This window comes from Mycetomoellerius zeteki, unplaced genomic scaffold (assembly GCF_001594055.1).
Source record: "Mycetomoellerius zeteki isolate Tzet28-1 unplaced genomic scaffold, Tzet1.0 scaffold158, whole genome shotgun sequence".
In the NCBI taxonomy this organism is placed as follows: Eukaryota; Metazoa; Arthropoda; class Insecta; order Hymenoptera; family Formicidae; genus Mycetomoellerius; species Mycetomoellerius zeteki.
In genome coordinates this window covers 1177938-1204875 of record NW_017256532.1, presented here as the reverse complement: position 1 = coordinate 1204875, position 26938 = coordinate 1177938, and the positions used below count along the sequence as shown (strand labels likewise).

Sequence of the window (26938 nt, the reverse complement as noted above, 5' to 3'; positions counted from 1 at the left end):
CCCCACGATAGGTTTTATATAGTTTGCTTCTATTATTAATAATTGGTTGGTATAGCAGACTAGTAACAATCACAACAAATTTTGTTGTCACATATTTACCGATCACTTGTTAAAGGTACTGGTGGCTTATTAAATTAACAAAGTCCTTTCTCTCAGTGTTCAAATCCAATGCTCAATAAAGTTGTCCAATATTAAATTATTGAAGAAACAAAATTAAAAAATCTATAAATGTAGCTATTAATTTTAAAATTGAATTTGAAGATATCTAAATTTATGTCAAAGCATTTAAAGTAACGATAGAATAGTTTAATTTTAAATTCTTCCTAACAACTACATATATCAGCTTGCAAATATAACGTTGCAAAATAATTACAAGCTACAGATATCAAAAGAAATTTAAAATTAAATTGCTATTCTATCATTACTTTAAATATTTTAATATAAATTTAGATATTTCCAAAATTAATTTTAAAATCATCTTTCGCTTTCGAACGTAATCTTAGAGTGTTTTCGACGAAGCGAATGCAGTCGGTATCTGAACTATTATAATAATCCGGACGTCGCGAATGATGCTCGCAACGTGTTACGTTGAAAAGTGAATTTCTGTCTGGTGTATCGCGCTCTCGGAACCGCTTTTGCGAGAAAAATCCAGTTACCCGCGGCTCTCTTACGAAGTTCATTCGCAGCGTGCGCGTGTCTTCTCTCGCGGTTTTCCGCGAGAACGGCGCAAATTGAGGCGGACGCACCGGCGCGCGTCGCGCCGCCCATTGACTTTTGATTCACTGGGTATGTGGGTCGGAGACGTCGGAGTGTCGAGTGCCGCTCTCATTGCCAGAGTGGGTCGTCGGTAGCGATGGGCCTGAGACCCACGCGTACACGGATATCAGTGCTCAAGCATTGGTGACTATCGAGAGATACAAGAAGTCTATTATAGCGACAATTTATGCAGCGTGCACCATGTCAGATTTGTGATACTAATTTATGTACGATAGATACATACATTAGTATTACGTATGACAGATACGTAGAATGAAGTCAAAGAACTCTAAAGGCTAAAAATAAATGCGATATATTCATTCATTGGAAAAGTCTGATTGCATTAATAGAAATTCTGGTAGATTAAATCATAAAGATACAAATCAGACACGTATAATTAAAGCAAGAAATAAAAGGCTCCGTACTAGAAAAAGAGTCTGGTTGCATTAATTGGAATTCTGGTTGAAAATGGACAAATCAGGATTTTCTGATTGAATCGAATATACCTAATTTTAGTTGAGATAACTAGAATTCGGATTGATATGATCAGTCTTCTGGTTCGTTCATTTTCAACTAGAAATTTTTCTCAGTGTACAGAATATGAATCATAGAAATGAAAATGCAAATCAGAACCGACACTAGGGATCAAAATGTCTAATTATTTAATGTGTAATAAAAGAATTTAAATGTACACATCATGAACACCTAATGTCGCTTCTCATTGGTATTTTCATTTCCATGACTTATAATTAAATCTATCAAACATTCTAATTGAGATAATCAGAAATTCAATTATGATAATCAGAATTATAATTGGTATGAGGTAGCGTCATTTATTCAATTCGCAACTGTGGAAATCGGGATATTGACAAAAATATTCTGGTTATTAACTAAAAGTATGATCAAAATGCATTTTGTTCATACTTTTAGTTAATAACCAGAATATTTTTGTCAATATCCTATCAGAAATTCAATTATGATAATCAGAATTATAATTGGTATGAGGTAGCGTCATTTATTCAATTCGCAACTGTGGAAATCGGGATATTGACAAAAATATTCTGGTTATTAACTAAAAGTATGATCAAAATGCATTTTGTTCATACTTTTAGTTAATAACCAGAATATTTTTGTCAATATCCCGATTTCCACAGTTGCGAATTGAATAAATAACGCTACCTCGTGACACGAATTTGAGATCCTAATGTTCAGAAGAATATAAAGTCGCAAATCAGCTCCATTCTGTAATATAATACATTGCTGAGCTTCAGCTGTCGCTTTGCCGACTCTTGCGAACTCATAAGTAACTTTTCAAGGGCCTGTCATCCTGTCGAGTGTCGACAACGCTTCGCATTGAACTCAAATCCAGAGACAGACGAGCAGTCCTGTCCACTTTTTGTTGGAATTCGTAAAGTTGAAAAAATCGTACTACTTGAAAATGCTTACATGCTAGAAAAGAGACCTCTAAAGAGACCTTAGCCACAGAGTCTATAGCCACTTTAGAGAGTCTATAACAGAATTTAGCTACAAGTAATTTTGTCAAAATCCTATGAAAGAGACGGGTATATAATGTCTAGATATATACACTGTTAAAAATAAAATGTTAATTTCAACTTAAAGACATATAGTGGACTTTCTGAGACATGCAAAAATGTTAAAATTAACATTTTTTTTTATAGAAAAATTCTCAAGTTTCCGTCAAAAATAGCTATAAATTTTCTTTATTAAAATTAAGATGTGGATTAAGCCATTGAGGAAAAAAAGGAACTGCAAGTAGAAAATGCTGATGTCAAACATGACGTAGTTTCGATATCGGGATATTATTGTAGCCTCGAGGTTTAAACTGGTTTAAACCGTGCGGCACGGCTGTCCGCCTCCTTTTATCGGTGAGCGATATTTCGAAAGATTCGCGAAATCCAGCCACCGAGGAGCGGGAAATGAGAGAAAGTGAGCGCAAATGCGAATCACGCGAGACGCGAATGCGCCTCGTAGCATGCTAAGAAAATCCGTTACTAATACAACAATGTGCAAAAAGTAATAATTTTTGATCCCAAAAGTCGGTTACATTTTTATAAATTTTTAATTTGTTACAGAAGCTCGATTTAATATAATTCTACTTTAATATTTTTACATCCAAAATAATTAGAAAAATCATATTAAGAAAAAATTATATAATTTTTTTTAATGGGGATAATCTTTAATTAACCTCAAAAAATCGATTTTTTTTCTATAGAAAACTCATGGAATTTACTAACAATAAAATATAAAAAAGGTACCGAGAATTCAACAGCTTTCTTATAGATTTCGAACTTTCATCTGTCTATCCATTGACGATGAACAAATATGTGGTTTTCTCTTCTTCTTATAAAGATCTCACTACACTCGTAAGTGTCACAAGATTAAATAAATGCATCGAGAATATATTATTACATGCCACCTCGTATATTTTATTACGTCGTCGATAATTATCGTTGAAACTCGTTCCAACAAGTCTGACGATTTATTTATTTCTATAAAGGTAACGTCTGGGTTCGTTGAACTCGCGTTATAAATCACTAATGAAAAATTGACGTGCAACTGGCAGAGTATATTTTCGGCGAAAAATCGATCTGTCGATTTCACGCAAAAATATGACGCCAATTAAACGCTTTTACCGTCGTGCATCAACCACTTTTTTCATATAGCTTTCATAATAGCTTTACGATATATGTAAACGATAAACGTGAACGTAGAATTAAGGAAGGATAAAAAAAGATAGAACTTGCAAATTCTCAATTGACCGCCAAGTGCTGTGGCGTTCACCTCGGAATAAAAATTGACAGACACGGAAATAGCTTTAATACTGCAACAGATAAATATGTCGAGGTCACCCGGAGAATGCACGTGGCATAAAGCAAGGAGTGCTAAGTAGATGTTAAAAAATATAACGTGTCGTGTCATTAAAATTCAAAGAAAAAAATAATAAAATGAAAGAACATTGAAATTGTGTTGAAAATCTTAGAACATATAAATTGAAAGTGCCATGGTTAATTGGCACTGTCTCCAACATATATTTATCCTGTCTATTTTACTGCATGTGTTGATTACAGTCTACAAGTTTTTGAATTTAAATATTATAAAGTATGTGTTGCACAAAGTTTAGCAAATAATTATTATCTAGTGCAAGCGTATAAACAGATTTCAAACAGACAAAGACAGATGAATGTTGGTAACACTTTTGTTACTCAGATTGATTATGGCACTTTCAGTATAAATCGCTCCCTTACTTAAAAAACGACATAACTAAAAAAATGTGCTTTTTAAGTTATTATTCCGAATTAAATAAATATTATCTTATTTCTCAATCTCTCTCTCTCTCTCTCTCTCTCTCAAAAATGAACTAACATAACTTCGCAAAAAGTCGTTAAAATATTAAAAAAAAATAGAGTGATTTTTAAGGGTTGATTTTCAAGAAAAAATAAATATGAACAAAATTATATTTAATCATTAAGAATATATTCTTTTTATTGACATTATTTAATTAATCAATAATTTTCTGGCGGGTTAAAAAAGTTTTTTCTTTCCCGAAAAACTTAATTTTTTTATACTTTTCAGGTAAGCGATACGTTCTAAGCTTAGAATAAGATTGTAGGAAAACAGAAATAACCGCGATCGCACGAGTATCATGTTTCCGCGAGAATTCACCTGTTACGTAAAATGGCCAACATTATAATCTCGTCGACCATCAAGATCGGACATTCGTCCCGACGATCTGGCGAGCTCGGCGACGATCTCGATGAACCGAATAGAACCGGGAGATAATACCCGTAGAGATATATATCCTTAATTCTTGTACAGCGCGTGGCATCGAGAAATCGTGGGGAAAGGAGCCACCGGGTCGTCGAACCCCGTTCGCGAGAAGTAGCGACGAACGAGCGCATCTCGCGCGTCTTTTTCTCGTCTCTCCTTCTCTCTGTCTCTTTCCCGGTTTTTTTACAACAGACGAGCGCACATGCGAGATCGCGGGAAACCATGCTTGAGGACTCACTTTAGCTGCTGGTCCCCCGGTTTCGTCGCCTTGCCTCCTTGGACGACTCTTCTCGCCGGTCTCCTCGCGCTGAAGAGCGACGCGACCGGGTCCCTTTTCCGCACCGCGCTCGGCGCTGCTCTGGATACTGGTGCTGCAGGCTCAGCCGGCTTCGCCCTGAAATTCGCATTAATTGCTTGTGGATTAAACTGGGAATTGATATTTTTTTTTTTTTTTATTAAGTAACAGACGCCTTGACCCCGGCGCGGTTAATTGGTCGAATCGCTGATTAATTTTTCTTTTCGTAAAGACAGTGATGAAGATGGACATTATCTTCGAGGCGCCCTATTATATTGATATTAATTTCTTAAAAATTACACATTTATATACAGGGTGTAACTGAAATAACGCCCATACAGTGCTATTCCTAATAAAAAATTAAGTCGAAAAGTCCTCAATCATTTTGCAATTTTTGCAATAGTTAACGAGATATTAATTTCTAAATATTGCCGAATAAACGAATAAAATGTATCGATGTACAATTTTGAGATATCTTTTTGTGTTCTTTGTGAAATATTTTGAAGATTTTTCTTAAAGAACTTTTAAAGAGTTCTATCTAAAGCTGTCTTATACGTTGATTTTAGACATTTTGTTCATTGGTTAACAGAAAAAAAATATTGCGAAAATTGCAAAATGGTAGAGGACTTTTCGTCTCAGTTTTTTATTAAGAATAACACTATATGATTAGTGGGCGTTATTTCAGTTACATCCTGTATACACAACAATCGATTGTGTTTAAAAATATTTTTAATATTACACAAAGTAAAGAGAGAAAAATACTTTATTGATGTTATTATCTTGAATTATATTTTCATCGCATTATGTGTTTCTCAGTATTCTGTTGAGCCTCCTCTTTAATCGAAAACAATAAAAGAAAATTGGACTATTAGGAGCCGAGTGCAGTAAACGATGTGCGAATTAATCAATTAACAAACTAATGTAATAATTACATACAAGAACATTTCAACTCTCATTCGAACTATGTTCAACAAGCGTAGAATAAAAAAAGAAAACATAAGACTATTTCTGCAGTATTTTTTTAATATCAATTTATTATTTAGTAACATTTTTTTAGTATCAAACTGTGTGACATGAGCAAGTTTCAGAAGTAGGTTACAGTATCTGAAGTATGTTGACCATGGCGATTGTGTGCCACGGATGATTACGGAAAGGATATGTAATCGTAATGCCTTGTATGAAATGTACTTCAATAAAAATTTTGTCTGTCTATTGAAAATAAAAACCAATTGCAGTCAAAAGAATAATCAACAGAATAAAATTGTAGAAATGAAAAATGAATCAAAAGATAGTTAAATCATTAAAAAGTAATAAATTAGAGAAGAAACTATGAAAACGGTCAACACGGATGAAAGTCAGTACTTAAAATGAATAAATATTTAAAAGAGAAAAACATTACAGGTCAAAAATAAAGTGCTATCATTGTTTACAGACTATTTAAAACATGCGATTTAAGCGTTCGCGTCAATTTGTAAATTCAAACTATTCTTTTATCTTTTATCTAATATTCAATATCTCTGATCAAGTGTTTGTCGAAATTTAACTTACAATTAGTCATAATTTTTATATTATTCGAATCAAATTCGTGATTAAATTACATTCTATAATCGACGATAATAATGGAATTAGTATATGTATTCCTATTGATGATGTGACTTCCTAGTTTTTAACAGTTTACCCGTCTATCTGATTTTTTAGGATTCACTTTAGCATTACAATGTTTGCAGGAGGTTTTATAAACCACTTTCTTATGCGAATGATTCGGGAGTAAATCCTTGTGAACTTTGAGCCTATGAAATTTATTCATGTTGACGGAAGAAAGTTTAAAGTCTAAATTTTTAATTATATTTCTGAATAGATCAGATATAGTTGATATATACGGAATAGTAAATGATATTAGGATTGTCTCATATGCGAATTATTATTATTCTGTCTTGTTTTTTTCTTAACTAGTCGTTCGCGAATTGTATCTAGAATGAAACTAAAAGGGTAATCTTTATCGAAGAGGACGTTAACAATAAATGATAGAGTTTTATGACGAAACTTTGGATAAGAAAGAAAAAATTTGATAGTCAATATCATTATCGTCTCTTTTTTAGAAGAGCGTTGCGACATGAAATTAAGATATCTTTCCAAAAAAACAGGTTGTAATATCAGTTAAAATCTCCTCTTTAATAAGCAAAAACAACTTTTGACCACAAATGACGGATTATGATTGAAAATTGCATCACTTTTATGCCAGCGGGAATATATTTAATTTAAAAATCACGTGCTAGATATATATTCTATGTTCCCGCCGACAATTTCCCGATCGTGTCGATTTCACGCACGATCATTTATTCTCGCCCACAACGCCGAGGAGTGCGCGACGCAGAGACAATCGACGTGCAGTCGCAATTTTGTTGCACAATAAAAATTGGAGGCGGTAAACGATCGTCCGCCCGCGCGCGATAATGATCGTTCTAACGCGAATGCAGGAAAGCTGCAAACACTCTCCTTCTCTCTCCTTTTCTCTCTTTCTCCCGCCTCTCTTCTCGTTGCGCAAAGAATCGATAGAATTACTTACATAATACCGCATATTAACGCAATGCGATACCACAGAGAAGTGCGTGTAAGGGACAGGTGATTAACGGGGAGGATTACGTAACGTTTATGCGTGCGTGCCGTTAACAATCCCCTCTCCTTCCCCCCGCGGGAACAATCAGGAAAGACGGGGGCGGTCGGTTTCGCGCACCGACGCTAATTTCGTTATCACACGTTACAACGGCAAAGCCATAATCGAGAGGATAACATCAAGAAAGCTGACTAATGAGACGACACGGCGGAGGCTTTAAGCTAATAAGCCGCTTAATTTCCTAGAATTTTTCTATCTATCTAGGCTGACGGAGCACTTTACTTATTGATAATAGATTAGAGAACCGTTCACAGAAAAGAAAAAAATTTAAGTTACATAATATAAATAAAAATATAATAATAGATTAAAATAAAAATAAGATAAATTAAAATAAAATTAGAATAAAGACATATATTTTTACGATCTTTTATCAATTAAAGGTGTTTCGTCACCATTCCCGAGTAGCACGTGTTAGTTACATGTATATGTTTCTGATAAATAGTTAAAATATTAAATACATATAGGAAACATATAAAACGTTAACCAGCACATATTACTTGAATTCGTTCTTATATAAATATAAAATAACACAGTTATGTATACACCGAATAATCAAGATCTTGAAAATTAATGCCAGCTAGCTGCTATTTTCGATGCTGAATGTGCGCTTCTTTAAGCATTGTCATCGAGGGCCTGGAATAAAATCGCGCATTTGGAAAAGACGAAGGGAAGAATCGAGACACCCGAGAACTCGATTCGACGAGTTTAGCGTATCGACGGGTTCCAGCAGTGTGTATCGGCTACTTGATGAGGTCAGTTCGATCGCAACCGCTGGTCAATGCCCTCTCGTCGGATCCGCTTGCTGCGAACGAACGAACGAACGAACGAACGAACGAATGAACGAATGAACGATCAATCGTCCGATCATTCGATCGCTCGATAGACCCGGTGAAACGGATTGATTTCTTTCTAAGCAACTTACCGCACCTGGTCAACAACGCCCGGCATTACGTAAATTATGAGCCATTTGTCGTGCCACTGATAAAATCAAGCGCGGAGCAAGCGTACGTATTTCGTGTCGACACGAGAAACCTGATATGTCTGTCTTCTCTCGAGGAAAAAGAGACCGACATATAAAAATAAGATTAAAGCCCATTTTTCTACTAAAATAAATTAATTTTAATTTTAATCTCGATTCACAACTTCCTCTTCATTTTTTTCCCTTATAGTTCTACACGAGAAGAACAATTTTGCTGAAGTATCTCAAAATTTAATTAGATCTGAAAATAACTTTGTTGGACCATCAAAATGATTATGTACTCTCTGAATTTTTTGAGTGAAATCTTGCTCTAAAGATTGAAAATTGAGTCACTCTTTTTCAAGATTGGCTCAATTTCGATTAAAAGTGAGATTTCACTCTTCAAAGTGATATACACTCTAAAAGTTTTAAAGAGTAGGCTGCATTTAAATTGATTGCTAGTATATCAAAATTGTTTGCAGCATTGATTGTGTTTGAATTTCCTACATAATTATTATTTTGATATTTGATAAAAAATTATTTTCAAATCTGTATCTATCTGTACATTTCAACAAAATCGTTCTTTCTAGGTAAAAATCAATAAAAAAAAGATGAAGTAAGCTGTAAATCAAGATTAAAGTTAATTTATATTGGTAAAAAAAATGTCTGCTTGGATTAATTCTTGAAATTCTAGTTGAAAATAAATGAATCAGAATTTTCTGGTTAAATTTAGTAGAATTCTAGTTGAGATAATCAGAATCTGATTAATACAATCAAAATTTTTTGTCCATTTTCAACCATTTTTTTCAGTGTAGAAACATGCATAAAAAGTTTTTAATAAATGATATAAGAAATGATACATTAGGTAATTCAATAAATTATCGAAATTTGATATCGCACGTTGGTTATTAATCAAACTATTACATGAAAAGCTAAGCTGCCTTTGCATAAAGATTAACGTTCCAATGGATTATTCCGTACAACTTCTGATGTACCAGGGACAAACTCGAGCGTTTTTTAAACATGTACGTCGTAGTTATCAAACGTTATGTAAACTGAAAGAAAACGAGACTGAGTCATCATGCGGCTGCATTAAAAAAAAAAGGTTAAACACTCGTTTTTCCCTCTTTGCGCGACGAACGTCACAGATAAAGAAGCGAGTTTTCTAGAAGACGATCATCGCTGAACCGGCTCGCGATAATAACACCGGTCCACATCACGTGCGTCGGCTACCCGTTTATCTCTGTTACGTGGCATTCGCTCGGCCAACGAGAATTGAATTCTGTACGATAAAACGCAATGTGAACGGGAGCGTCCGGTAATTCTATCTGCGAGAGTACTATCTCACGTTAATCATAGCCAAGGGAGGTTGCGACACACCTTGCGCGTTTCTACCTATTATTAATCCCGGAAAGTTACACGAGTAACATCTACCACGAGGGAACCATATATAAGTTTCACAGAGATTAATTTGTTGCGTACTCCAGTGCGAGGATCCGGACGCGAAAATTTCAGCAGCTTATTATGAAAACGGAAATTAATAGTAGAACTACTTATAAAGATCTCATTATGGTAACGAGAGAAAATCTTTAATACTTTAATTATTAAAAGTAAAGAGAAATTCAATCTAGAAAGATAAATTAATGTTTAATAAGATTTCTCTTTTTTTAAAATAGTTCAGCAGTAGTTTTTTTAAGAATGAATGATAATAATGCACACGCAGGTAAATGAAGATGATAATTTTAAGCTATGGAAAGAACAATTTTGCTAAGATGTTTATTAATTTAGTTAGATATAGATCTGAAAATAATTTGCTGAATCTTCAGAACAATTATCTAGAACACTTAAACATAATGATAATGCTACAAAAAATTTTAACGTTTTAACAACCAATTTGAGTGTCCTACATAATTATTTTGATGGTACAACAAAATTATTTTCAGATTTATGTTTAATTAAATTTTAAATGCTTCAAAAAAATAAACTACATACAAAAAAGAAACTAAGGGGACACCCGGGTTTGAACCGGGGACCTCTCGATCTGCAGTCGAATGCTCTACCACTGAGCTATATCCCCGACAACATTACCGATCTCTAAATTACATCTTTCTGACTTAAATAAATATATGGAATAATATCCTTCTTTAATGTTTATCATTCATTTGCTACGACACAACTAAAAAGAACAAAGTTTTCAAGAAAATAACTTTTGAACGTTTTAAATGATCAATTTTGTAATATTAATTTAGAAAAGTAATTTTGTTAAAATAACTAATTGTAGAAGAATAAATGTATATTCTTTTTTTATATTTTCGTTCTATTTCTATAAGCAACTCCAAAGTAATTATTTTGTAATTATGTCGTTGTAGGAAATAAGCGATATAATAAAATTGTTAGTTAAAATAAGTAAATGTTCAACAAAAGTGTATATATTACATAACAAAAGAAACAAACTTTACTAATTATTGTTTTCAATTTTAACATATTTTCTACTTATTTTATAACATTTTATGCTTTGTAAAATAACGTTTCAGAATTCAGACATTCCCAGCGTTAAAACAATTCCTGTTTTAGTTCAATTTAAAATGTCTAAATAAAATACTTCGTGACTGACACAGTTAGATAGGTGCAATTTTCTGATGCATTAAACGGTAAAATCGATTGAGATTTGGACGCTAAATGATTTCTCGAATCGCGATAAAAAATTCTCAGAAGTAAAGACGGGAAGTCGTCTGTAACGGCAGGGGAATAACGGACTTCCTGGAAAAATAATGGGGGGACCGGTTTCCCGATCCGTGACAAACATAGAATCCGTCTTACTATGCCGCATCTATTGCTGTTACGATAACAAGCGCCTTTCTTAGACTCTGCACACAATGGAAGAAATATTAGAAATAGAAATAAATATTAAGTATTAAATATTTAAAAAATAAAAAAATTAGGAATAAAGATTAAACGTAATGCACAATAGATACAAATAAGATATATCATACATATATCATATCTTATCTAATGTATATCCATTGTGCGTTACGTTTAATCTCTAATTTTTTATTTTTCTAATATTAAATATTTAATATTTATTCTTAATAATATATATTCTTAATATTTCTGTTATTAGTTTATTACTAACATTTTTTTCCATTGTGCATAGACCCTTACGTTCGGCCGCGATAGATATGTAGCGGCTCGCCCCCAGAGGTCTCACGGGTCTCGCGCGGTTTCTCGTAAGCACTACAGTTAGACGAATTCCGTTTAAATAAGATCCCGATCTAATACTCTCTCGGGCGTCTAAGGCAGGTCCCACTACATCGCCTTACTGATGAGTCCAGTAGTGGGGACCAGGACGAAACCCCGCGATCGATCATACTTCGAATCGATCACGATCCGTCATTCATTGTTTATTACTAACATTTTTTCCATTGTGCATAGGCCCTTACGTTCGGCCGCGATAGATATGTAGCGGCTCGCCCCCAGAGGTCTCACGGGTCTCGCGCGGTTTCTCGTAAGCACTACAGTTAGACGAATTCCGTTTAAATAAGATCCCGATCTAATACTTTCTCGGGCGTCTAAGGCAGGTCCCACTACATCGCCTTACTGATGAGTCCAGTAGTGGGGACCAGGACGAAACCCCGCGGTCGATCATACTTCGAATCAATCACGATCCGTCATTCATTTTTCCGGCCTAACCAATACAAAGATACCGCCAAAAATAGATAGATAGATAATTTCGTTTATTGGTCAATAACAGATAACATAAGTAGCCATTTTACAATCATTTGCAATGTTACAGACAGATGGCGTAATTTCTAGAAGAAACTTAAACGATATATTCGTACAATTGATTGGTTTGCCGAGAGTTCTGATGAACCACTCGTTCGTGGCGGACGCGTCTCGACTATAGCTATTGTATATTTTTGAAAGTGGTGCCGACTTTGACCGAGCATTGAAACACACATAATCATCCCGCAGTCTTGGACGACCCGTTCGGTCGTCCTGACGCGCGTCCTTGAGGCGTGACGACGCCGTAGACGCAGGCGCCCGGTGTTCGAACGGGCTTAGCCATTTTCGCAGGTGTTGCATCATTTTTTTAATACACGGAAAACAATCATAAACGTGATCTGGCCGTATCGACCTCCTATTTGTTTGGAGGCGGGAACCATAATTAATTAAGAAGAAGAAGATTGGTTTGCCGACGCTTGTGGAATAAGAAATTAGACATGCTCGGCCGCGACGACAAAACTGTATACTGGCGTCCTCTACATCGCGCTTCGTTCACTACAGAGAATCAGCACCAAATAAAGCGCGGTCGATAATATAGGAATTTGTAAAACTAATTTTTTTCTCAACATACATTTTTTAAAAGTTATAATAATTAATGCTCTTTCATGGATTAAATAAAAATATCTTGCTCTTATTGCAAATTGAAATTTGATTATTATATTTAGATTTTCAATTCTCTTAGGATGATTACAATTTATAGAGATTTTGTTTATTTGTATCACAATTGTCATGCCCATCTCCAATATAGATTAACTTTAATTTTAATTCAATTTACTTTTCATCTTTTTCTAAGAATTTTTTTTAGACCTAGAAAAATAAGTTAAACCGAAATTAAAGTTAATCTACATTAATGGAAACAGGCATAAATATTTGACATATATTAATAAACATATATCAATCAAATATTCTGGAGTTTGAATAAAATAAATTACAGTTACAGTAAATAATTCTTTTTGAAATCGTGTTGACGAATCTATGTAAAACAGTGGCATTTTCGCAGTTCATTCGCAAGTAAATCTAGCAGGAACTTATTGTTATAGCTATAATAGCAATTAAGATATGTACTTACTGACTTCTACTGGACTTCTTTGTGGGCGGTTGTATATTTTGTGTGGTCCGTTTAAACGGCTCCCGGCCGCCCGAACCCACGGACATCCCGCTTCGAGCCTGAAAGAAACAACAATTTTTAATAAACATTTCCATCAATTTTCGAATATAAAGCATTCTTATGTATATAAATTATAAACAATCATAATTATCTTAAGATTTAACAGTAATTAAAATCGAGAATTCTGCGACAGTTGTATGTGTTCAAATAAAGATTTAATGACTATAATTTTACTCATCGACGAATTACGAGAATTGCCCTTGAAAAAACAATATATCTTTGTGCCTAATCCTACATTATACCAAGCAGAAAAATACTTATCGCTGTCACACACAAGAACGCAATAATTCATCAAGATATACATTAAAAGAAAAGTGTTTGTTATTTGTGACTATAACTTTATGGTAAAATAATTATAATTAGAAATATTTATAATATTAGTAACAACTGTAATTATAATGATGTTAATAATCAATTTATAGTACTATAATATATAAAATATATACCTATATTTGGCACCGAAAACGATTATAAATTCACATTATTTTCAGTCCAACCACTTTTTTAGTATACAAATTATATAAACATAATTATTATTAAGTATAAAATTATAGCAGTAATAATTATAAAACTAAAGCTCCTAATTATAATTATTTCACTATGGAATTATATCACGACCATCAAATATTTTCTTTTTAATGTGTAAGTAAAATAAATATTTCTTTGCAGAGGAGAATACATTATTTCCATTTTTTTTAAAGTTGAAGAAACTGAAATATTAAAAAAGCCTGACAATTCGATCTACAATTAGTTTTCTGTAAAAATATTCCGATAAGCGATTAAAGACTATGTCACTCGTAGATAACACAATCTCCAACGATAATATCTCTCGACTGCGGGAATTATCTCCGGATAAACAATTAAGAAAGGATTTTCGTGATGGGATGAAAACGCATCGAAATCGTGCATCGTTCTACTCTGTTTCGCGTGCGGTAAAGAACCGGCAAATTACGAGGTAAGCCGTTACGCGCACCGTGTGTCGTATCGCGCCGGGATTATCGAAATGCGGCATTTAATAAAAAGCAGGATGCTATTACTGGTCCGGATCGCCGCCGCTTCGGTACGCGAACTCGCGTCCAACTTTTAATCTAGTCCAACTTCTAGTTTCTCTCATTCCATTTAGACCTGGGTTTTCATTTTCTGGTTAACTTGTGGTTAGACTTAACTTGACGTTTTATCCAATGGGCTTCATCTACAATGATGCCATGGATGAAGTTTATTGAGTAAAACATCAGGTTAAGCTTAACCACAAGTTAACCAGGTAATGAAAAATTAGCTTTAGACTCAGTTTTTCATTTGCTAATTAATTTGTGGTTAAGCTTAATGATAATGTTAGACTGATGATAATGTAAAAATTGTATTTTCTATCTATGATTAATCACTAAACTGACAGTCTTGTAGTGAAGAACTCTTCAAATTACCATTACAGTATTATTAGTTTAGTGATTAAATTATTGATTTAAAAAAACACAATTTTTACATTAGTTATTACAAGTTAAGTGAGGTTAAACTAAACCATAAGTTAACTAGATAATGAAAAACTGGGCCATTATCATAAAAACAATAAAACAAAATTATTGATTGTAAACTGTAATATAAACATGTAATAATAATGAAAAATCTATTTAATAATAATTATTGTAGAAAAATTTAAAGATAGATTTTCTAAAAATCTTCCTCGTATTCACAATGGTAAATATTTCAAGTCAGGTATCATATATTATTGTGGTTGCAGATTGCAAACTGCGAATAGTTGATAAATCAGTTAATTAGATTAGTTGATCAACGATTCGTAATTCGCAAACCACCGATGACAAGCCGCATCCATACTCTAAAATTTTTAGAGTAAATCTCACTCTGAAAAGTGAAATCTCACTTTTAAAGATTGAAAATTGAACCACTCCTTTTCAAAACTGGCTGAATTTTCACTCTTTAGAATGAGATTCCATTTCAAAGAATTTAGAGAGTACAATTTCCGATTCAAGCAAACTATCGCCCCGATTATTTATCAATCTCGAAACAAAACTCTAAACAGCTGAAGCTGAAAATTGTAAAATCTACAAAAAATATTATAATCTGTCTCTAAATTTTTCTGCAATCATTATTATTAATTAGATTTATTATTATTATTATGTATCTATAGCACAGTTAACAATTAAAATATAATTTTGTCCTATTATTTTTTTGAAATAGTGTGACACAGACTTAAAGTTTAATGTACTGTGGTTTTCAATACAATTGAAAAACACAGGTAATAAGAATAGGGAATAACAGATTTCAATCTACCAGATACCAGAATACGCGGTTTTTGATAGTTAAAATCTGTTATTCTCTGTTGTTATTGCCTGTGCTTTCCAATTGTGTCTCGAGGCTTTAGTGAGCCTGCGCCCTATAATTACGCACGCGCATACGATACGCACGTAATTATCCCAGGCATTAAAAACAAATAATTATCGGCAGTTCCGCAGGCCAACGTTTCCGTGACGCTCTAATTCGGTTGTGATTTATGCGTAACAGCTGGATAAGTAATCGGACGCCGTAAACGCTGGCAATTACACGTTAGGCGACAGATCTCGGATCACTTCGGAAATGCGTAACATCGATCAATATTATTGATCGTTTTATTACCGCCGCGCCTCGATAATTATGACATAGTCGAGTTTCCTGCAACTATGACACGAGATACGAATGAAAGAAGCAATTATTTTTTACACATAAAATTGAAACTGTACAATTTGATTGCATTACGTGTAATTAACATGTTTATGTAAATTATCTTAATGATTGAAAAATTATTAGATACTCTGTAGCGAAAAAATTAGCATGATGACTTATAAAGTTTAATTTTAGCAATTATTTTTAGTTTTTAAATTTATTAATCATATTATAATAGAACTTCTAGATAAATATAAAAATTAATTAGAATCCCGATCAGAATGCCGATGTTATAATGAATTTTTATTTCGTAGTTAAACTTTTTCGAATTATAAATAAAGTGACTTTTTAAATATTGGTCTACGAGATTTTTATTTCGCTTCCACAGTGCATATAGAATAGATTCAAATTTTACTAAATATAATAATATTAATAATAGAAATTCTAAATAAATATAATGGATATTATTATATCAGAAATACCGATTGATACTTCCAGTTGCAGAGCAGCAGTGAGAATGAAAAAAATATATTCTGAGTCTATAATATTTATTTACAAATTTATGCGCTGTTGTACTTTATAGATAATTTTATCCAAATATGTTACGACTTATCGTTTGCGAAACATTCACTAGACACGACCGTGAGTTATTTCGTCGTCTTATCTGTTACTAATATATTGTGTATCACATTACAAATAAGACTTTTTCTAGTTTATAACCGTCAATCTACATTAACTCTGAAATGCTACTTGTATTTTTCTTACATTACTTATCTTATTTCTTATATATTTTTCTTACACTAATCTGAATGAAAATTCACACAATTAAGAATTCTTTTTACACTTTTTTGTGTCTATTTTATAGGTTGCAATACTAAAAAAAGTTTTTGATTGAAAATAAATGAACCAGTAAATTTAACTGATCACTTATATCAATCAAAATTCTAGTCGAAATAACCAGATAATCAATCATGATGACCGAAATTCTGATTGATACGATCAGAATCTATTAGTTCATTCATTTCCAATCAAAAATTTTTCTGTGTAAAAGTGTTCAAATTAACTGAATTAACAATTTTAACATAAAAAATAAACTTTAATGTTAAACAGTCTTATTAAATATTATTTTAAGTCATCAAAATTTTAATAATATTGTAAAAACTAACTAAATTAAAAAAGAATTTGGTGAAAATTCATCCACAGTAGCACTTCAGGGTGATTAACCAGAAAATTCTGATTTCGTTTAATTTCAATCAGAATTCCAATTAATCCAACCAGACATTCTTCTCAGTGAAAGGATTGTATATCTAAGGTACATAAATGCAGTCGGTCGGATGCGTAAAATATTACCGAATTCCCGCCCAGCACATCTAGAAACTGCCGGATCATCTTGAGCAGCAGATAAAATCCTGCATTGAATCACTGTCTGCAACGCATTACGTCTCACGTTACATGCGAGAGGATGCCGGTTTTACACCCGCAGAATCATCGCCGATTCAGGATTCACATCTCCACAAGATTAAACGGTCCTGGAGAAGACGCGTGTCGATACTTCCTAAAGGATCACCTTCGCGCTAACGGGAGCTCCGCCAGAAAAACATTGAATTGCGCACGAACCGTTATCGACGTGCGACTTCACGATTTCCGTAAAATGCCGAGAATCGCGTGCCAATTCGATGGAACGGACGCGAAACCGATTTTTCAAACTCGACGTAAGAAGATAGTTATTTTGAGCAGGCGAGAATCTTCACCAACACTCGTAGGAAGTACGGCCGAAGACTGACGGAATTCGAACTGGCAAGATAAGAATTGCCAGCGATAAGCTAGAAAATATCTAGATGTAGGTATATATGTGCTTATATATGTGCGTTCGCGAGCGTATATACGCCTTAAAATAAACACAAAGCCTTAAACCTGATACAAAGTATATCTAACTCACAATTCGTTGCAGCTAACAAAGGTTATTCATCATATTGCTCCGAATTTTATTAAGTTTCATTATTTTCTTATATATTTATAAACTTAATGACATTTTAATTTTAAAGTATATATTTATTATAAAATATATACTTTAAAATTAAAATATGTAATAAATATATTTATTATTTTATTACATATTCATTATAAAATGTATATAATAAATATATTATTTTATTATATATATACTTATTTTTTTATCTTTTTATCTATTAGTTAAACCGTTTATAATTTAAATATGTATATCCTTGTATGTTTAACATTGAGAACGACCCGATCGGGCTCAAACTGTCGTTTGTATTATTTTTAATTTATTTAGTTCTTATTAATTATATTATATCTTTTATTTACATTTTGTTTTCTTATGGTTCGTAGTCCTTTTCAACACTTTTATTATTAATTTATTTTATTATATTTTATATGTATAAAATAAAATAATAAATAATTTTAGTACATATTTTATTTACATTATGATTTATATTTTTTTATTAAATAATCTTTCTCCAATGATTACTAAAGATCCCTATTAATCACTTGTGTTCTCTCTTTCTTTCTCTTTCTCTCACACACACGCGCGCACACACACACGCACACACACACACAAAATAAATAACTATTTATCTATCCTTCATAATATTATTAATGTATGTACACGATTTAATCGTGAGAAAAAAAAGCATGAAATCTTTCGAAGCTCACCAGTATGTCGGTTTTATCTCTAATATCAGGAACCCTTCTGATCCCAATCCCTGATCTCCAATCGTTCCGCCGCATGCAGATCGCCGACGTTATTCGCGCCATTTCGCGAAAATACGGCAGATCGTGCGACAGGATTTTGAACCATCGCGGACACCATAACATGCAGGCGACTTCGATCGGAAGGCTATATATCCGTATACGTGCGTACCTTGTGAAGGTTCATCGAACCTCAGACGCACGTACCAGGTTCTCTCGACCAATAATAAAGATGCACGCCCGGTACGTAACTATGCTCTGTACATACGTACCTAAGTACTACCCTACACCCGTACCCGCTCTCTCTTTCTCTCTCTTTTTTTCTCTCGACGCAAAATACACCAAGCGTATATAATGTGTCCCGAATTTACCGCGTCTTCACTCAAATGAGTAAGAAAAAAAATCAACTGTCAACTTTGATGTGTCGGTTATCGAATGTTATTAACCCTTAAATACCATACTAGCGAATTCACACCAGCTAAAGTCATTTTTTTTTTCAAAAATCATTCTTTCGAAAATCTTAATTTTCGTCATCAATATAAACTTTCGTGCAATTTACATTTCAGCACTGGATATTTCCCACGAAATTTCTCATAAAAAATATATCAACAACTCAATAAAAAAATATATAACAACTTTTAATAATTCTTTACATTTCATAACAAAATTAACAACTGAAAACGTAAAAGCCAAATTCTCACTGATGTGTTATGAGTTATGATTGCGTGAGTGAGGTGTGGTTTTCAGAGTTAATTAATTTTCGGTAACTGAGAAGAATGTTTTGATTAAATCAATAAAACATATCAACATGAATGTCATTTTATTTACTATGCGATTATTTTCAGAAATTCTCTTTGGTCTCATCAAAATGCCATTTTTATATGTTTTGTTGATTTAATTAAAACTGCATTTTTCTAAATAATTATTCCCGTGAATCTTTGTTTGCTGGACGAATTGATCGAACACATTGTGGCACTAAAGTACGTTCATACGTGAATTAAAATGATTTGCGAATTATGTGGAGGCCGCAGGACACAGATTAAATCATTGCGAGGCAAACTGTTATTTGGACGACTTGGAATTTCTGGCTCCCTGAATCGCTACATTCTCGGCACGACTTTTCGAATCGTTCTCGCATCATTCTCGAACCGTTACATTCTCGGATCATGGATTCTAGGTTGCGCAACGTCCCCGTGACTGTATTCTGCGATCCTCGGATCGCGAATGGCAACATCTCCGGGGATTTCTTGCATCCCTGGATTATCGATCTTAATCAGTCAACGTGTGTTTGTCGGTATTTCTCATGGATTTCGATCCAAAGTTCGGTTTCTATAATAAATATGCGATACTCGGATCGATTTCGTGATTTCTTGAGAGTGTATACATTGAGAATATCTAATGCATTTCAGTGTGAATTCCCTCTTGACATAATTATTAACCTACTGATATCTTTAGTCATTGTAATATTTCGAGAATTAAACCAACTTTAATTCAAATATTAGAGGAGAAGATGGTATTATGGCCAGTGTATATATTGTGGCCTCCCTTAATATCTCTGCTATTATATCGCGAATCCTAATGATTACTTATGGAATTATTAGTTCAGTAGCTCGCCGTTACACCATGACGCTAATATTACCAATACTCAATAACCAGCACTTATTATAACGCATTTTTACTTTCAAGTATTTTAAAACGTTTTTGAGGTAGCATTTAACTTTAGCATTTAATTACACCTACTTCCTCATTTTTCTTAAACTTGAGCATATTATCACATGAATATATGTATTTTTGAGTGTGTTATTTGCTATTTAACATTTTATTTGACTGTATATATTTTGAGTTATGCAAATTTAAACAATACATGGTATTTTGCTAATGTGGTCTTCTATGGATATTGATTACTCACGACCTCTTTTAATCGAATCCTAATGATTACTTATGGAATTATTAGTTCAGTAGCTCGCCGTTACACCATGACGCTAATATTACCAATACTCAATAACCAGCACTTATTATAACGCATTTTTACTTTCAAGTATTTTAAAACGTTTTTGAGGTAGCATTTAACTTTAGCATTTAATTACACCTACTTCCTCATTTTTCTTAAACTTGAGCATATTATCACATGAATATATGTATTTTTGAGTGTGTTATTTGCTATTTAACATTTTATTTGACTGTATATATTTTGAGTTATGCAAATTTAAACAATACATGGTATTTTGCTAATGTGGTCTTCTATGGATATTGATTACTCACGACCTCTTTTAAGAGGTTTTCATATCAAAATAATTATTTGATAATCGATTGTAGCTCTACTGTTAATCTATAGTTTATATTACGTATTACTATTTTTAGTGCTGAGATTTTTAGTACTGAGCAGCTTATGTGCAGAAGTTACGTGAATGTATATACATTCATTTGCATATATTTTAAAATGTTTTACTTTTTTGTTAATTTTGTAACCAAATACTATTTTCTAAACAAAACTAATATTTTAAGACTATTTTTATGGAAGACCACATTACCATCCATTTTTTTCATCGAGTCATTATGCAATGTCGCCACATTTTTATTAATAGTATCCTAAGTAATAAATATTTCGTAATTTTGAGTCCAGAATCGATTCAACAACATTTTAACGAATGTAATTGTCAAGTTTTAAACTTAAATATTGATTATTAACAAAGTTATTGTGTAAAATATAACTGTGTCATAATACCATCTTCTCCTCTATTAAAATATTTATCATTGAATACGAAAAAAATTCTTGAAATATATTCTTAAATTTTTCTACAATAATTATTGATAATAGATTTATTATTATCATATATTTATATTACAGTTAAAATATAATTTTATTTTATTAGTTTTCTAATTAGATGGAAATTTTTCCAAATCTTGTCCACGATCTTTAAAACATAAAATATCTTCAATGTCTTCGATTTTTCGTAGAAAATTTATGCGTACACCCCGTCTACACAATCACGTATTTACGCCTGTCTATTTAATGGCGACTGCGTCGCATGTTTCTTTCGTGTATGGAAATTGGAATTCCTGCGGAACGGATCATTGGCTCCAGATGATCCATTCCTGTGAAAGCGATAAAAGTCGATGGCGAGACGACGTCGGGAGCGATGTCGCGCGACGATCGCGCGTAATAAGCGCGAAAGTGGACGAGAGATATAGTGGATTTGCGTGATGCACCGCGGCATGATAACGGAACGAGCCGGGTATTTTCGTGTTTACTGATATTTACGACGTAGTACACGCAACGCGAGCTTTACTGGTTGTCCATGGTTCACCGAAACATTATGTTAAAATTATTCTAATTGCGATATTGTTGACCTCGCGCAATAAGAAAAAGCTAGAATGACCTCGCAAGATAAACACGTTTTTCTTTCATAAGAAATTAATTTTATTTTTTAAATTATGACGCATAGAAAAAGTCAATCAGAAATTAGGCACCAATATTAAATCGAAGCTTGAAGATTTAAGAAGCAACAAAAAATTCAAGAATTCCAAGATCCTTGAATTCTTTACGTAAAGAATTCAAGAATCCAAACATTTAAGAGAATCGGAAACGTTCATCCGAAATAAGATCCGAATATACCCTAGCATTTTAATGGGTTCAACGGTCCAAGGCAATTCCCTTGGATACTATTACTATGCATTATGCACGCGTACATGCGTGCGTGTGTATTAAGCAATCACATACCAATTTCTCTCTGAAGGCGCGCTAAAAAGGCAATCCCGCGTTCCATCGAGCGAGACCGCCGCAGATGCATCGGAGATGATCGTTATTGCTCGCGTTATCGGCGACACGACGAGTCGTCGTCGTCGTCATCGACATCGTCATCGTCATCGTCATCGTCCTCGTCGTCCTCGTCGCCGTTCAATGTTTCTCGCTTCTAGCCGCAGGGTGTGGCGGCGATTGGTCTTTTACCTACACTTTGCCGGCAACAGCGGCAGCAAATGCGGCGGCAATGTAACAGCGAGGCACGTATTACGCCGGCTTCACATTGCACGAATATGCACATGAGAAAAACGGTTCTCTTCAATCACTTTCCCGATTTGCGCCCGAGAGAGATACTTGGTTTATATCTTTTCTCGAAATGTAAAGATATAAGTACGAAATGAAAAGTAAATGGCTAGTGGGATACATGTATATATCTTATTGTTAGTCACACATGTTCATATCATTAAGGTAAAGAAGAAATATAAATACATAAAATAAAAAAAATTTTAATGATCGTTGCTTTATTTAATTCTGTTGTGATGTACTATACATATTAAAGCCAAAAATTTTGCAAAATTTTCTGACTATTCCCTAATTTCTTTGACCGTTGTCAATTTTTCTGATTTCTTTGATTTCTAGTTTTGTGATAACCCTGAAGATTGAATCTCCTTGATCAGATCCTATATAGATTGTCTTTGTATTTCTTATATTTTGAATTATATTTGTTGTCATATTCACCAGAATGAATGATTTCACGGGCAGCGTGGAGGCAGCTTTAAAATCGCACAGCCTACACGCGCGAACGGACGCTAGTCGCGCTTCTTGCTTCTCTCGTTCGAACGGATCGCCAACCTTTATCGCCTGTCTTCGACAGTGATCGCATTCGCTCGACCGCTCGCACAGACAGGTGCGCACATTTATTAATGTAAGCGCTGGATTTCGCTTTCCACGGAGAGATGCACCGTCCAGTCGGTCCAGTTCGTGAGCTGTCGAACCGGGACAGAATTGTCGCGAATGCGTCGACATGTGCGTCTACAGATGACACGCAATGACGCGAGTTCAACCCGCGACCACGATCTTGCTTCATATTGCGTGACTATGTATGGCGAGACAACCAGTGCGATAACAGAGATGCCGATGACATTTTTATAAGAATCGAGACGATGTTACGATCGATTAAAATGATGTGTTATATTCAAACATTGAGAACATTCAAAGTATAAAAAAATTAATAAAATTTATTTTAACATAAAGTATTTTAACATCCAGTGGATTGAAAACTTTCTGATGTATTCTGATATTCTACATTGATGGAAAAGTAATTACATAATAAAATAATTAATGTTATTTTAAAATATTTTTGTTTGTTTTAAAATAATTAATATCTCCAATTTTATAGTTATTACTGCTATAATTTTAGTATATATATAATACTTATATTAATATAAATTATTACGATAATTTTATAATTTGTTTATTTTAATTCTATAAAATCTAAAACAATATATATATATATATATATATATGTATATACGATTATAATTTGTAGTCGTATTCGAGATGTCAACTCTATAATATACTTTTTTGTTATATAGAATTATAAATATATAATTATATAAATATATTATTATACACTAACATCATAACAGTAATATCTATAAAATAAAGCTTCTCATAATTATTTTACCATGCAATTATAGTCACAGACACCAAAGTTTTCTCTCAGTGTAAATTGATAACAGGTTATATATATCTACATGATAAAACAAATTATTTTTATATTACAAAACAGTTTGATAAGTTTAATTTCGTCTTCTATTTAATATGATATTTAAAATCATAATATAATAAAAATCTTTATATAATAATGTAAGCAAGAGTGCTGTATCTCTTCAGTTAACATCCGATTAACGGATTTGCAGAGGTTGCACGCGAGATTGAATTTAAACATGCTTTGTTTCAACACATATGAAGCAGCGACGTTTGCTTCCTCGTTACCACGCGATGTTACACCAGTACCGTTATATGCATTCTGAAGAAAATCATAAGGCGAATGACGAAGCTGTCCGAGAGTAATCAACATCCACAACGCCTTTTTTTTAAATTTAATGCCTTTTTAATTTATAGTACTTTACTCTTTGCACAAATGTACATCTATTATTGACGTGGTTAAAAAATAAACATGATCCCAGATAGCAAGCCGACGTCGTTATTTATCGTCTTTTATGTCAAAATGACGTCTTTTATGTCAAAGTGACATCTTTAATGTCATTTTCGCGTCAAAATACCGATAAATAACGTCAGCTTGCTACCTGAGATATTAATTCCCAATTCGATGCATCTATCCTTTACCTGCATAATCCTCATATTGCATTTATATGTTTATGTACTTCCTGTTTACGGTGCCCCATCGTTAAACTTCTCAATGCCATTCCACAGATTTTTCGAAGAGCCTTATGATCATTAAGAGATTTAGCGTTCGATTATTTACGCCGCTCATTAAACTGATCAGCGGGATCGCGGAAGCTCTGCTACTCGATACTTCGTCGTATTCCAAGCCGGTCTTATTTACGTCTGCTATGGAAATCGAGATAATCCGAATAGCCGCATCGAAAAAATCCCGTCTAGAAATACTTGGATCGTCGCACGCGTCTTCGGCATGCGAAATCGCGGAAACCGACGTGAGAGGAATCGCGAGAGGGGCGCACCTGCACATAGATGGTATCCAATTTTCGCTTGCCGGCGATCGGCTTCCGAGGAGACGTGGGTTGAAGATCAGCGAAAGATTCGCGTAACGATTGATTCTCGCGAGAAAGAGACGCGCTCGATTCGGCAGTTCAATGCAAACTGACCGCATCCCATGCCATTCCACTCCGCCACCATTCCTTTCGGTCTTATTCCGCGAGTGACCTCTCTCTCTTTCTCTGTTTCAAAGTGACTCCCCCTTCCCTCAGCCGGGTCCACATGATCTCCATCATTCAGACTCTCGTCGTGTCGCTGCACCCGATCTCTATCGCGGTGTGTCTCGTTGGCAATTAGTCCATTAAGATAAGCCTCGTCTCAGAATTAACGGAAAGGAAGGGACACTTATCCAGCCGAGCGAGTAAAGTATCACAGAGCAGGACAAATCGACGTGTCACCAAGCTCCTTATGTTCGAGAAAAGTTAGATAAGTCATATCTTGTTAAAGATGAGATATGTGTTCACACATGATGTATGCTACGTACGTCCTAAATAAATAGGTAATAGAATCGTTTAATGAGACGAAAAATATATAGTTGCTTTAATCTATATAATTTTCCAAGATCTATTTCTTGCCTAAATTATATATTCATGTGTACAAACATTTAATATCTTTGTGCGTTTATATTTCTCACATAACGATAAAAAAAAATGTCATAGATTATTAAATTTATCTTCCTTAACATTTCTGTCGAATTATACCCGCATTCCACTAAATTGCAATCTAGAGCTCCAAGAGAGACGCTCTCGTCATCGTTGCCCTTCTAGATGACCGATGATGCATCATTTAATCATCACTGATTAACGTTACAAGAAATCGTCACGTTTAAACGGAATTCGGAATCGGTTTCAAGAAATTTTGCTCATTGTCAGTATAAATTCATACAAAGTTTCAAATATCTTGAGAATAAGAACCATCAAGATGATAAAGTCTCGAAGAATCATTCGACTACCAGAAGAGTTACCGAAATCTTCATAGAAAGAATAATTTTATTGTAGTATCTAAAAATGTAGGTAGATACAGATTTAAAAATTTGGTTCATCAAAATAATTAATTCTGTAAAAATCTCAAGCATGATAATCCAATCCCTTGAGATAAATGACATTTTGTTATTTTTAACTTCCATGTGTGTCAAAATGTGAACTAATCCATTTCTGTGGTTAGTTTCAAAATAAACATCGTCATATTAACATATGCACTTAATAAATAATAAACTTAATTTGAGAGTCAAATTTAATATATTTTTTTTAGTTAAATTATTCATTTTGGTCAAATTAACGATATGTTGAGTGGGATATATTCAGTAACGACCAATAGAAATGATTAAAAATAACTCAAATTGGGTATAATTTGACTAATTATGAATTTACATTAAGTGTATATCAAAACCTTCCTTTTCCCCAATGTTGACATTTCAATGCAAAATATGACACCAATTTGTTGGATTACCGAATCACTCGCTCTTTGCGAGCACTCCGCGGAATTTTTCCGGCTGCCGCTGACCTTAGTTTTCGCTAAGTGGGTGACCTTCTGACCTAATCGCCGCTAATTTCATTTGTTTAGAAATTTGCCGTCACGGCTACGAAACCGCGGCGTCGTCGCGCGTCCGCTCGCTCGCATTTTTACGCGCCGCAGCATCGGAGAGCTCGCCCGCCTGTCTGTCG

General features: G+C 33.7%; 1 protein-coding gene and 1 non-coding gene across 6 annotated transcripts in view; both read right to left on the bottom strand.

Moving 5' to 3' along the window:
• LOC108721004 (cytospin-A) overlaps positions 1 to 26938 on the bottom strand; it is a 61358-nt gene that overhangs the window by 22141 nt on the left and 12279 nt on the right. For 3 of the 5 annotated variants that reach the window (XM_018445297.1, XM_018445302.1, XM_018445299.1), the window contains exons 2-3: positions 13325 to 13422; positions 4784 to 4939 (exon numbers count right to left, since the gene is read on the bottom strand). In XM_018445297.1, coding sequence (XP_018300799.1) covers positions 4784 to 4939; positions 13325 to 13422 — 254 coding nt within the window. Of the gene's footprint in view, positions 1 to 4783; positions 4940 to 13324; positions 13423 to 17428; positions 17489 to 25240; positions 25361 to 26938 lie in introns of those variants that run through there. The other 2 variants (XM_018445300.1, XM_018445298.1) reach the window with 2 other exon arrangements.
• TRNAC-GCA (transfer RNA cysteine (anticodon GCA)) lies at positions 10478 to 10549 on the bottom strand. Its single transcript has one exon. It is a non-coding gene; the product is annotated as a tRNA-Cys (tRNA).